General features: G+C 43.5%; 1 protein-coding gene across 13 annotated transcripts in view; it reads right to left on the bottom strand.

Annotated features, from left to right (window-relative positions):
* The window catches only part of ADGRL3 (adhesion G protein-coupled receptor L3), a gene marked incomplete at both ends in the record, with an annotated part of 327,767 nt that overhangs the window by 265,576 nt on the left and 47,850 nt on the right, over positions 1-14,341 (bottom strand). For 12 of the 13 annotated variants that reach the window (XM_082315697.1, XM_082315704.1, XM_082315703.1 and 9 more), the window contains one exon: positions 5,187-5,400. In XM_082315697.1, the coding sequence (XP_082171823.1) occupies positions 5,187-5,400 (214 nt within the window). Of the gene's footprint in view, positions 1-5,186; positions 5,401-14,341 lie in introns of those variants that run through there. The other variant, XM_082315699.1, reaches the window with a different exon arrangement.

The raw sequence follows: 14,341 nt of genomic DNA, 5'->3' as shown, positions 1-14,341 counted from the left end.
AAGAGCAGATCACTGGGATTTGGGAAGCGTCTTGAAAATCACAGGTGCTGATAGCATCAATAACAGCACACCATGAGATACAATATTATTACAATAATAATGGCGCTCGTTTCGGACTCCTGCATTTTTCAGGTCATCAACCAAAAACATTAACAAAACACAGCCCTTCAGGAGATGAAAAATCTTTGCGGTGTAATGCAAGCTGGTTCATACAATTTCTTTCTTCTCATCCACCCCATGCAAAGTGCCTGCACAAATCCTTCTGACTACCAGGAGAATTGTGAGTGCCCCTCCTCACGTAAAAGGATCAGGCCCTCTGATGAAACTAAATGGAAATCAGAGAGCTTCAAGCAGCTGACTACGGTCTTACACTCTTAATTGCACTTTTTTTTTTTTTTAACTCTAGGTCTTGACCTGCAGGCTTCATCAATGATGCCAACACTGAAACCACAGGGACAAACTGTGCAGATTAGACTTGAACCTAAAGGAAACTAGCTCAGCTAAGCAACTGAAGCCCAGCAGGGCATCTAGTACCTCCCAGCTGTGACTGCCATGGAGCTACTAGAAATTCTCTGTCTGCTCAGCCAGCGGCGGAGACTAGCAGAGCTGCAGCGCCCACTTGCCAGGCCCTGACCCGCACCGCAGCAGCGTGCTTTGCTGGGGGCAGAGAGCACCACGACCAGCTGCAGCGGAGCAGAGGGTATACATCCCACTGCACTGTGCAGGCTACACATCCTCTGCTGGAGAAGCCGCAGTTTCTTTGTCCTGGGAGCAGCGGGAAGCTCTGGGGAAGAGGTGTCTCGTCTGTGGGACACAAAATGGGTCCAGTGTTCCTTTCAGGTGAGAAGAGGGGAGAGAGCTAAGCAGCTTTCAGCCCTCATCCCCAAGCCAGAAGTGGCAACAGCAGCACACAAGAGCTCTGCAACGCTCTACTGTGGCAAAAGCCAGGACTTGTGCAAGCTGCTGCCTTTGCAAACTGAGCGCTCCAAGTTGCTGAGCGATACGAGAGAGCTCCCCAGCAAGAGATTTCTACATTTTCTACCCTCCAAATTTTGAAAAGGCAGAAGGAATTTTGCTTTGATATTGGGAACAGCTGCTGAGACCTGTGAACATTTCTCCCCTGGCTCCTCTGTTATGCCTGCTGGTTTTGTCTTATTATTCCATCCCTCCTTCTCTTCCTCTGGCTTAAGAGTAGCAGACAATGGTTGGGGTAGACAACGATCCCTTTACTCCTGATACCTGGAAAGCAAAAGGAAAGCTTTCATCTTGCCTTTAAGGCAAAAAATGCAATTGTTCTGTGTATGTGTACCTACATGCCAGCTTTGCTACTTGGACTTTGCCCCCCATTTTAACATTCAAGGTTAAAGCCTACAGGAAAGCATACGGAGCTCAGCAAAACAGACTGTTTCAAATTACAAAGTTAAACACAAAGGTGGTATCAATAGCACACAGTTCCGTGAACGTACACGCAAAACCTGATCCACCCATCTTCTTCCTTCCATTGGCTTCAACCCAGGAAAGTACACGGGCAGGTCTTCGTTCCACAAAATGCTTAAGCACGTGCCTTAAAAAGAAGCATACGCTGGCCTATTTGTCTGAATCAAGGAGGAGGCAACTAAATGTTTAATACCCTTGCCCACATTGCAGTCTTAAATTTGTGTAGCACTTTTACAAGACAACTAGCTCCACTGACTTGTAGTGAAACCACCAGCATGCAAAAAGTAATCACAGATTTTGTCCTTCTGAGCTGGGCATTTCCTTGGTGGAAAGCATCCACAAGAAATTCAAGAGAGCACGCTGAAAGCTATTTTTTTTCTTTTTCTTTAGGGTGTTTTTTAATAGACTAAATGGCAGTGTTAACACTATAAAAACAAAGGCAACTCTTAGGGGAATAGGGGGCTGCTTTTCCCTATTGTTTGCAGAGAACCCCGACTGTTTGAACGGATGATATGTTAATTTTGTGGCACAGTTGCTCAAGGGAGGACATAGAGAAGTCTCCCATGGTACAGTGCACACAGTTTACAATGGGCATGGTTAGAATTTAATTGTTCATTACAGGCCTTGAAAAGGCGTTTCACCAAAACAAACATGCTATGAAATACATTTTTCTTTAATCACATCAGAAAAACTTCAGTCCATAAAGCACTCTTTCTGAGCTTTTATGGGCAGCTGCTGCTCCAATGCTTGAAGGAAGAGCTGGCAAGTTAAAAAACAAAATAGGCCACAAAGATTTAATTTCCTATAAAATAGCTCCCTACAAGCTGTTTATATGTTCTTTACTTAGAGCAATACTCCAAAGATTTTTAGAGATTTTCAGGGCAACGCTTGAACGCTTGCAGTAAGAACTCCTTGTGTTCCCTCTGCTCAGGGGGTTCCACAAACACACCATCAGATTTATGCCTTTCCCTTTCAAAATAACCCCATGTACTCGTCTGCAAAATTAATTTAAATAAACATACAGAAGAAAGGAACATGCTAGCTCAATTTTTTTTTTTTTTTGGGGGGGGGAGGGTGGGCTGGGAGAGCAATCACTAATATCTACCATAAATCTGCTCACTCGCAGCCTCAGCTCACATACTAACAACATCTCTGTCTCACACAGACTTTTCTTCCCACCTTTCCCTCTCCCCCTCCCCACAGCCATGCCATAATGTGTCTAAGTCAGCTGTACAGCGTTGCTGATTAAAAACTGCCAGCAGTTAGACAACTTATTATAAAACCTACAAGGGGACTGTGTATTTATGAATGCAATAATTAATCAACGCATAATAAGCATGCATTGTGCATATCGTTTTTCTTTCCATACGAAGACAGCTTCGATTACCATGCGGGCTACACTGCCATGAAGATCTTTAGTTCCCAGTAGCTGCTTCCCCACCCCGCAGCGTTAGCAAAGACAAGCTCATTGTATTAAAGCCTGCATTCATCTGCAGAACCACCCAAATACTGCTGAATTGATTAATTTTGCAGGTAGAGGCTTTCAGAAGAAAATGCCATAGTTAGTGCCACAACTACTAGGCTGTCATGATTTTCCTTTTAAACTACTTTTTTCAGAAGCTCAGCTATAAGGCGTACTTGGAGCTGTGAGCTGGCAGGCTGGTTTGCATCTTAAGAACATATTTCATTTTAATGGTTTTATTTTTAAATTGTTTCAACTCTTTGAATTAACGGAGATTAAATAAAAGAAATAAGACTGACATAAAAATGTAAAGTAGAGTATTTTTCCCCTTTTTAATCTGCCTTTTAACTAGAACCAGGTTATATTTATTTTCAAGAAACTCAATAGTACCCAATTAATAACACGATTGCACACTTTGTCATGAAAACTGATCATCAAATGTCTTAAATGGAAAGAGCCACCACTCTTTCCTGAACCTCCTCACTGATAAACGGCATCAGGCAAGGCCTCACAGATATTAATATTCAGTCAGTAGGGATTTGCTTTTCCCTTGCAAGAAATTTCCCCTTCAGTGGCTGTCCTCTACAGCACCAATTTCTTCCCAAATGGGAGAAAAGAGATGCTTTGTCCCAGAGATGCGCTTCCCTGCTAACTCTCTGCTAAGCTGTTTGAGTCCACAGTGATGATACCTGGAGCTGAGCAATCAACGTGAGTTTTCATCCCGGCGCTGTGGGCACACAACATGATTATGTGCCCTCCCTGACCAAAGGGCTAATGTTTATTGCAGCCTTGCTACACGTGGGGACTGCCCAGAAGATTGCAGAGCTCTGCATTTGGCTTGGAAGCTAGCAGCTGGAGGATGCCACTATGTATATATGAAAATATTAATACTCTGTAACAGCCCACAAAGGGGATGACATGGTTTTATTCTGACAATATGCAGAGGATTAAGGGTTTCTGCTTGAAGCCACTAACAACCTGAACAGGAGAATTACAGTAATTCCACTAAAACCATGCCGAATCCAAGGGACCGGCTGATGGCACGTTGTTACCCTTTCCGCTTGTCTTGGAAATGTAACCGGGACAATCCTACAAACAGGACTTCAACCAGCTACGCAAGGAGATTCAACTTAAAGAATGGGCTTATAGGAACCATATGCAGCGGCGAGGACGTTTTTCACAAGACCTCTCAGCGTTTTGAGATCTAAATCCTTGACGTGGAGCAATTCTAAAGGGAGCTCAAAAATAGCTGTTAGCATGTCAAATATAGATGAAACTCAGACTTTCTCTTCTGTGGCTCACACAACTCCATTTTTAGTGCAAAGTGTCTCACAGCAAACAATAGCAAGATACTCCATTAAAACCTTGCACTGCTTTAGCCATTAGGTCACCATGCAAACACTGTTGTCATGACTTCAGTTAGCAACACTTTGCCTATGTCAATACCATTATTAATGCCCCGAAATAGTAATTTCTATTACTATTTAATTAACAGCCAAATATACTGAATAATTATTCACGTGTAGTTATTAGGAGAAATGTACGGAATGCAATTACACTTAAAGAGCTGCGACTTACAGATCCTTCCCACAACACGTCTTATGCCAGAAAATATCCTGAAAAATTCAGCAACAGTTAAAGGCTTTCCATAACCAGGATACCTCTAGGTTGGAATAAACTGTTAGGCCCTGGCTCTGCAACATGTCTGTCTACATGGCGTGTGTCTCAGTTACTATTGCCAGATGCAGCAGCTACACTTATTATACAGAAATTTAGCAAGTCTTCTGCAAAAGCAATGTGAATGCGAGTCCTTGACTGGGAATTCAGATCCTCCCTAAAACTAAGCCTGGCAACATGATGAATGATGGAGACTTTCCTTTGTATTTTGAAAAATGTAAATGTTATTCGGAACGCAAAGTATTAATTGTTTAAAGGAGATTATTGGCCATCTGTTTGAACACAGCACAAAAAAGAGTGAACGTGCATTTGAGAAAGACTTCACTTATATATTCATTAAGAGCTTTGATATTTAGGTATTTCAGAGGTAAAATTGGGACACAGTGAGTATCAAGATGACTGATTAGTAGTACTTACAGCAAATGCCATTTATATTGTGCGATGCTAACCCAACTCTGTTAAACCCACAGTTTAGCAATGATAGCTGTAATTCTGTGCACATACATACAAAGTACCTGCATTTTCTCATGCAAACACACACACAAACTGGTGTGTACATACTGGATTAAAAAACCAACAGCCAGCAAACAAAGAATATTAAATACTATACCTTTGAGTCATAATCTTATAGGCATCTGGCAGATAACAGCGGATATTCTCCATCTGAGCAGGATCAGAGTCACAGATTTTATCATCTGTCCTCCCGTAGTTGGCACTTTCGATCATGATAACATCTGTTCCCGGGCAGCGAAGCTCTATGGGGTAACTCTCGCAGGACAGCTCCCTTCGGACCACAGCCATGGGGACCGGGGCACGGCTGAAAGCTGCAAGGATTAACACAGAAACACAGTAAACATTTACTTTCCACACAGAGGCTAGGATTAAAAGCGGAACGACGTTTAGCAGCAGGTTTTATCCATATGCTGTACTGAGATAGTTTTGGTACCGTTGAGATACAGTCTGCAGAAAAGGGGTCCAATCCCCAGCTTGCTGGCTGCCCAGAGAAATCACTTCTCCACTCAGCGACTTCAGTTTCTCATCTCAAAAATACGCTAACAATCCCTTTTATACAGGACTTCAGAAATCCCCTATTGAAAGAGAGAAATAGCAACTATGGCATTGTTATTCCTTCTGCTTACCAGGTGAAAAGCTAGTTGGCTTTGATATATAAAATTACAGTCCTGTGTTGTACCTGATCAGCCGGGGGAAATTGTCTGACAACAAGCAATCCAAGCGCCAGGATCCCACCTGCTCAGCAAGACTGCATCTGTCCTACTGCAGATGTAATAACATCTGCACTGCTCCTGGTCCTTTTTTTGGTCCTTTAGAAAACATGAGCCTAATGGCTTTTGCTGTAGCCTGCAGTGTGCCGGGGGATGGCCTGTGGGTTCTGGCAACCATCCCGAAGTTTTGGCCCTTGCAGTGATATTTTCCATGGAAAGGCCAATATATGGGACACTGGGTGATTAAAGTTCAGTCTCAGCTTTACATTGGATCTGCCTGGATGTTCAATACTGGCACATATTTGTGAAGGTAATTTAAAGAGCTCTCAGAAATCTTGCCCGTTTTAAAAGAAATCCAGGCTACACTTTGCAAAAGAAGAAAGAAACACGCTTTGAGATGCCTTGAAAACAAAGCCCTTAAGGATTAGTAAATAAACTCACATGACACCAAGCAATAATATTTCCCATCTTTACAGCCTCTTTGATCCAAAGATCTTCAACAGCTTGACAAACATGATTGTATTAATCCCCCAAATATCCATATGAATTAGCTATGCGTTGTCATTCTTGTCTCAGCCGCAGAAGGGCTATGCAGCTTCCAGAAGATCTCACGGGAAATCCACAGTGAAGCTGGGAACCGAGTATTTGTTTTCCAGCCGAGTGCACCGGCCATGAGCTGAAACAAAAGCCAACCCCTTCCCTTCCTTATTCTATGAGAGTGAAAACTCACCCACCCCAAAAAGGTTTCCAGCTGCAGGGATGATGTGCCCTTCTGGCTCCATTTTGTACTACTTCCAAGCACAAAACTCAACATATAAACTGAGCCTGTATCTATGTGATGGTTACAGAGCAGTCAGGGAAGGTTTAACCCTCTAACAGATCCAGGGGCCATTTGACACCAAGCATCTTTCAACAACTTACTTTCCCCCCCGGCCCCATTATAAAAACACCAAAATACCCTCCCCAAAACCAAAAATCCCTTCCAATGCACTGCTGTCTTGTCCCATAAACTTTCCATGTGGTACATACATGCCAAGTTTACTTATGGAAATAAAAGCCTACTGATGTTTCTCGGTATACCCCTTAGCTGTATCGAGGCTGCTCTGTCTGTCTGGCAGGCAGCAATCCAACACATTACTCTAACTTCCGTGAAGCCTTCTATTATTGTCAGTTGTCTCATTTAGATTTGTATTATTGGACAGATAAACATTCCCATTTCTGTAAATTTGCAGGGATTACTCTAATATCAGATCCTTACTGATGTACCAGAGTTGTGGACTAATTGCCAAACTCCCAAGACAGACATGCACTTATTCCTGAATAATAGCTTCTATGATTAGCATAGCTTTAGGGTTTAGATCATGTAAGATGTCCTCATTCCCCGAGATCGGAGAAACAGTTTTGCCTTGAGCTCACATTGCACCATACATTTGTGTAATGCAGTAAATTTGTACTGCGACCAAGTTCTCCTGTTACAGAAGGAGGGAAGCCAGGAGGACAAGCGCAAACCTCCGAGAGGCAATACCTCATTCTTACCCTTGACTTTACGTCACTAATCAACGACAAGGTGAGTGGAGGAAGGATGGGACACAGTTAGAGACAACATTTGATGAAAGAGATAAGGCTGTCAGAAAAGCAGAGTTAGCAAAGCCCAGCAATTTTAGCCTGCCCTACAAACAACACCAAGAGGTGTTACGTCCGCTTAAAAGGATCTGTCCACAGAAGCCTGCAGCAGCCCCTGCTCTGCGAAACACCGGACTCTACTGGCAACAGGGGGGCAGTTTATATTTGCCTGCATTACCTTTAGCATTCACAGGCCCAGTGCTGACCAGAAAACTTCTGATGCCAGGCTGCTGCTTTTTTTTTTTGGAAAAGAGCTGTGGTGAGCTCTCTTTTTGAGCCTCTTCTGTACTAAACCTGAACAGATTGGCAACACGGGAGGCAGAAGGTTTCTAGCAGCTTTTGGCAGAACGCTGAGGCCAAGTGCCCTCCCTCCTCCTGCCATGTACTTAGAGGACTCGTATTAACTGCCAAGAAAATGCAAAATGAGGTTTACAGTCAATATTAGTTGTTCGGGGCTATGGTTTGGCCCAGTTCTTGGGCAATTTTGATCCTTTTCTCTGGGAGGCTACTGTGGGCTACAGAAACAGCAAAGACAGTTGCTAATACTACTTTACTTTTTACAGTTCCCACTATAGAAAACAAAACTCAAACCTCCAACCCACATGCTTCAGAAAGTATATTTTTGTTGTTAATTCCTATGCATTTTTTGCAGTAACTGTTCTATTTTGTCGAAGAAAGCAGACATGAAACATGCAATGGTTGAGGAAAACCCCGCTTAAAATCACAGAAATAAACTGTCTGGGAATTCACTCATACAGCCCCGGTGTATTTGTCAAACAGCAATCCTGTACAGATGCAGCTAAGCTTAACTCTCGTGTTTTGCTGGAAATAAGACATTAGGAAGGGTTACCAGCAATATGGTTTTATTAAAATAGAAGTTTATCTGAGGGCAAAGGTAGCATCCTAATCTCACGGCAACTCTATCAACAATGATGATGCAGTACTTCAGGCTCCTGGTGGAGGATTTCACAGTTAATATGAGAACACAGAGGTTGAGTAAAAGCTTTTAAACAAGTTTCTGTACCAGGTGTGACAGTGTATTTCTTGTATCCTGGGCATCTATCATGTACTAAGAGACTTTACAGCATTGATCTACTAATATTGCATGAATGTCAGTCCCCAATACCCCCCAAAACCCCTCAAACTGAAACCAAACACCCCTCCCCAAAAATAACAGCTCATGTTCTACTTCCCATTAAAGAACCTCTGGACAGACGCAAGATGTGGCTTTCTGTTTACTGGAATTCACGTTCTTGTTTCTCAGATAATCACTTGACTGCTTGCCATTAGAAGGGCAGCTTTCACTTACAGGCACCTGTGCTGGTTTCAGCTGGCGTAGAGTTAATTTTCTTCATAGTAGCTAGTATGGGGCTAGGTTTTGGATTTGTGCTGAAAGCACTGTTGATAACACAGGGATGTTTTCATTGTTGCTGAACAGGGCTCACACAGAGTCAAGGCCTTTTCTGCTTCTCACCCCACCCCACCAGCGAGCAGGCTGGGGGGGCACAAGGAGCTGGGAGGGGGCACAGCCGGGACAGCTGACCCCAACTGACCAAAGGGATATCCCACACCATATGACGTCATGGTCAGTATATAAACTGGGGGAAGAAGAAGGAAGGGGGGGACGTTTGGTGTGATGGCTTTTGTCTTCCCAAGTAACCATTACACGTGATGGAGCCCTGCTTTCCTGGGGATGGCTGAACACCTGCCTGCCGATGGGAAGCAGTGAATGAATGCCTTGCTTTGCTTTGCTTGTGTGTGCAGCTTTTGCTTTACCTATTAAACTGTCTGTATCTCAACCCACGAGTTTTCTCCCTTTTACTCTTCTGATTCTCTCCCCCATCCCACCGGGGGGGAGTGAGCGAGTGGCTGCGTGGGGCTTAGATGCCGGCTGGGGTTAAACCACGACAAGACCTCACTGTGGCATCATGGAGTCAACATTTATTTCCTGGATATACAGCATAAAAGAAATGTGACACCCTGGACAAACTGTAGGAATAGCTGAATACTGTAATACAATATGATAGGAGAAAGCAATGGCATGTGTTTTCTATCCTGCCATCCTCCACCAAATCAGTTGCTCTGCATGGCTTGCTTTCTACCCTGATATCTGCAATAAATACTCCAGAGAGAGATTAGAGGTTGGCTGTTTATCTCCTTGTAAGCACATTTCTTGATGTTGCATCCCTATATGATAATATTACTTAAACATTTTTTCTGGTTTTCCTATGAGGAGCAAAGATTTTTTTGCCATGAAATAAGATACATCAAAACCCATCTGTGAAATACACAGCAGGATTGTATTAATTAATTAATAGACTCCTCTCTCCTTTGAGCAGCTCCTTATTTTTGCAGTCTCTCACTGAGGTCCTTATTTAATCTCCTAAATAAGTGACCTAATTGTTGGCTTGAGGTCAAGAGGAGGTGATGGCTGCTCACTGCTTCGGAAAACAGGTGTCGTTTTCCAGGATCCAATGTGCAGACAGCCATCTAAATACAGACGGCAGAACTTAAAAGATTTTGAAAACCACTTTTTTTAACATTTAAACATGTGCCAACTTGAGTTTTCTAAGTGCAGCCATTTGGTGGAAAATCATCCTCCTGAGCTTCTGCAGGGCAAAGTGAGAGCAGAGGGTGAAACGGCAACAGATAATGACAGGATTTTATCTGGGCGATTTAGAACTTCTTTGTCTCTGCTAATTTCAGGAGCTAGAAAATTAAGTAAGTCATCAAAATCTTGTGCTTTTTCTCCCCCTCGCTTTTGACCTCGGAACATAATTGCCTCTTGTCATGCCTGCAGGGCATGGGCTTGTAGTTATCACTGTGCGCTTAATCAAATGCTGAAATAGCCTTTAAATTACGTGTCTTCTTGGCTGCTAGAGACTTGTTGAGCTCCGTTACATTTAGAGGCATGATGGTAGTGGATGTACTTTTAAAAGAAAAGTGTGGGATGATGCTTTTAATTAGGTTTTATATGCAATTTTCCCAGCAAAATGATGTTCTGGCTCAGAATTTTCAGAGTGAGATTTCAGTGCATATGTAAGGGCAGTGAAACAAAAGCTGGAAATGTATAGATAATTATTTTCACAAGCTCTGCACATGATTTGGTCTGCCCAGCTAAATACCTGACTTACTGTTCCCAAACGCAAACACAACGTGCTGGGGGAAGAGGTTTCCTACTGATTTGGAGGAATGCCTCTGTGTTTGTAATTTCACAGTACTTAATATTCCCACAGTTCACCTTGACTCTGTGGGGGGGGAAAAAAAAAAAAAGAGAAAGTAATAACAAAAAAATCCCCCCCTCCCCCCCATTCTGAAGCCGACTCAGGTATGGGTACAAGCTGAAATCCCTTTCAGTCATTGAGTCAATAGGCCTTATAAGACTGTCATTCCCTGAAGGGAAGCACATGCTTAAGTGCTTTTCTAAATCAGGGCTCTGCTTTTCCCTATAAAGTCTCATCAGCACATTCATTTGCAGCGTGCAAACATAGCTCAGTCCTTCTTCTCTGTCTCCCTTTTCCTTAATCTAAATTATACCTGACCTCTGATCTCAACAACAGTATTAGTAGCAAACAAAAACTCAGGTTAAAGATGGTGACAACAAACATTTCTCCAATGTGTAATACCCCCATTCTCCAGTATTTTCATTGCTCACAAGTATCAGTCTAGTTCTGACAAGCTTAAAAAACCTAGTTGGTCGAAAGTTCTTTGAAAGCTTGTGATTCGTATACAAATATGGAAATACTATTCTCTCTCCCCCACTTTCTCTACATACGCTGACAACAAATCAAATAGCAAGAAGTCTGTGTCTTTTCTAGGGGGACATGGTGGAAAAACCTTTCTTGGGCTCTCAGCCTGCAGAGGGGCTAAAGGTGCATCCTACAGACGATGGCTGGTGCCAAGACATTGCAGCAAATGCTTGCAACATCCATATCCAGCTCCCCTGGGGAGGAAATGAAGACTGAAGGCAGCCAGTGTGGCCAAACGGCTGGAGCCATCAACAGTGCAAGGCTGGAGCCGGACAGTGCTGGTCTCCACTCCCGGCTCTCTCCTCTGTGCCTCAGTTGATTGCTGTCTCATCAATAAAAATGGGAAAATTATCTGATCTCCTCCATTAAGCACTCCAAAATCTGCTAGGGTTAGGAAGAAGAGAACCAGACATAATCCTCAGGTGAAGAATGTGGCTTCAGCCTGGGTTTCCCCACGTGAATCAAATACCCACATGCCCCCAGGCTATCTTGGGCTTTCTTATTTTATAGAAGATAGCAAAAACAATTTGTGACTTTCCTTTGGGCACCTTCACCAGAAGCAGTGATCCTCCTTACCCAGCAAACAGCCAGCTATGAATAGACTTCACAAACTGCAAGAGCATCCGCTTATATGGTGGGATGGAGTATACAAAAAAAGACAGAAGAGAAAAACAATGCTGTGCAACACCCCAGCCATGCCAACCAAGGAAAAGCAAAAAAACCCCCTCACGCGCTTCCCTGTGCGTTTTATGTGGAGGTTGAGGTCAACTATCTTATGGTTCCATAAATTGCTTAATCCACCTCCATTATAACACTCAAGTGACACTTGCTAGGGATTTGCTCCAAGGTTATGTGAGTGAAAATACAATAGATGTTCAGCAGCATGTTTATATCTGACACCCTCCCCCACAATGAAGAGGGGACACAGGAGAAGGGTGTAGCAAACATAGAGTGGGCTTTCTATAGGGGCTGCCAAACCCCCACACAGACAGCACATTTTCCAAGATGACATAGCCGAGGATGCAAACAGGAGCACAATGAAAAGCCTAGCTAAGTCCCAAATGGCACATCTCTGAAGCAAGCCTCTGCCCGCAAGCACCAGCCTCCTGGAAAGTACCTTTTATTTCCATGGCAGATCTCCTTCTTCCACATTTCTAGACACCCTAGAGGTTGGATCTCAAAGGGGTGATGCGGAAACAACTGGCCCTTTCCACCACCCGCTGGATGCCCAGAAAGCCAAGGGACAGCAGCCAGAGAATTAAGCACCAGACAGCTACATCCTGGGGCACTTCTGCTGCTCACGCTTCATACCACTGATATTCCTCATCTCCTTGCCATGCTCAGCTGGTAAATACCCTTCTTCTCTCCCCTCACTCTCCCAAACCCTAGCTCAAAGTACGGAGAACCTTTTCTCATTAGTAAAAAAGTATTAGATTCTCTTACACTGTCTAAGTATTAGATTAGCTCTTCCTATAGGGGTAAAGAGAAAAGAAATTCGCAGATAATGGGCAAAGAGGACCAGCAGAAGACCACCAGAAAGAGGAAAGAACAGTGAAGTGGATGCATTAGCACCTAAGGATGGGTGTTGGCAAAGGAAATGGGTCATTGCGAGGCTCTGCGAGGAAAGGAGATGAAGTGATACAAGAGCAAGACCACAGAAACCAGATGGTAACTACGAATGGAGGAGTCTGACAGTAGGAAGTGACTGAGGATGTGTAAAGGGAGAGAGGCAAGAAGGCAGACTGGCCCAGGGAGACATGGCATTGAACTGAACCAGACCCGTGGGAGAAAGCAGTGCAACAGCAGTACTGTGCTTTCTTTCTGTTTCTCCATTCCCGTCTTCTGGGACTCATGGGCCGCTGCCTCATTAGTGAGTGATGGGAAATACTCTGAGAATTGCAACAAACATTTCTTTCGATAAGCCCTCATCTTCACAAGTGCCCCACTTAGAGAGGTTAATACCTCTGCAGCGAATATTTACATCGGAGCACACCGCAAGTCAAGGCATCACCAAGGGTCACCCTCCGTGCTGCTTAAGAGACAGTGGTCTGGGGTAAGCCAACCTACCAGGTCACTCTTGTCGAAGGGGGAGTAGGTCCTGCTTCCCCCTAGCCAAGCCCTCCTATGTCCAGCCATAGTTCAGCTGCTGGACCTGCACCCAGTTCTGGTACTCGCTGGACCCTTTAATGAGGCAGGTCAACTCAGTAGTCCGCCAAGAAACTAAACCAGCGGGGGAGGGTGGTTTCTGCTGGACTAGTAGAGTTGAATCAGCTCAGAAAAGGTTAGCTAAGGTCATAGAAAGGAAGCAAAAGATTTTTAGATGGAAGGAACGGAGGCTGAATTTAACATGCTTTTCAAAAATACATGACAACCTACCTTCAAATCAGAGGTCAGAAGCACAGTCCCAGCCTGAGCTAAATGTCACTTAAATGAATTTAATTAAAGCAGAAGCAATAAGTGAGAACAACAGACAAACGAAACATTGTCTCCAAGGGGAAGGTTGAATGCAAGTGTATTAATATTTCGGCCCCATCACGGGAAAAAGCTATTCCCAAGTATCTTTTCCTTTGCAGTGGATCATCTCATTTGTAATGAAAGGCACGCACAAGAAGATACTCAGATACAACTGCTCTTAAAATTCACAGGCTTCCTTCATGTGAATTAACTTTCAAGTGTAGGAAAACAGTGCACAGATAGGGAAAGTGTCTGCGGTTAAAACCCTGCAGTGCAGTGCATAAGATGTCTAACCAACCCATATGCTAAACTTGCCCTCCAGCCTAACAGTGACATTACTTAAAATATCAGGGTTTCAGATCCCGGTCCATAACACTGAGACATTTGTGTTCTCAATAAAGGAAGCGTTAGGTCCTGTGCCACAGGGATCAGTCCTTTTTACAAAACCACATACCACAATTTCCACTGGGGCCTTCAATAAGGAAAAACATGCCATTTATTACTTATCCAACTCAAAGTTACTGTTGTTACAATAGACACTTAACTGTCTCAAAAAAAAAAAAACCACAACAAAACAAACAAAAAAAAACCCCCACCAACCCAAACCAGGGAAGCTTTGACTTTGACATTGCTGAACAACCTTGAAGTCTTAAATTTAATGCAGCACAAATTAATGTGAGGCAAGGAGAATTTGAGTAATAACATTTTTTTAAATT

Source organism: Platalea leucorodia (assembly GCF_965183815.1).
Source record: "Platalea leucorodia genome assembly, chromosome: 6".
NCBI classification, from domain to species: domain Eukaryota; kingdom Metazoa; phylum Chordata; class Aves; order Pelecaniformes; family Threskiornithidae; genus Platalea; species Platalea leucorodia.
Note: the sequence above shows the minus strand (reverse complement) of the source record. Positions and strands in the feature narration are given on the sequence as shown.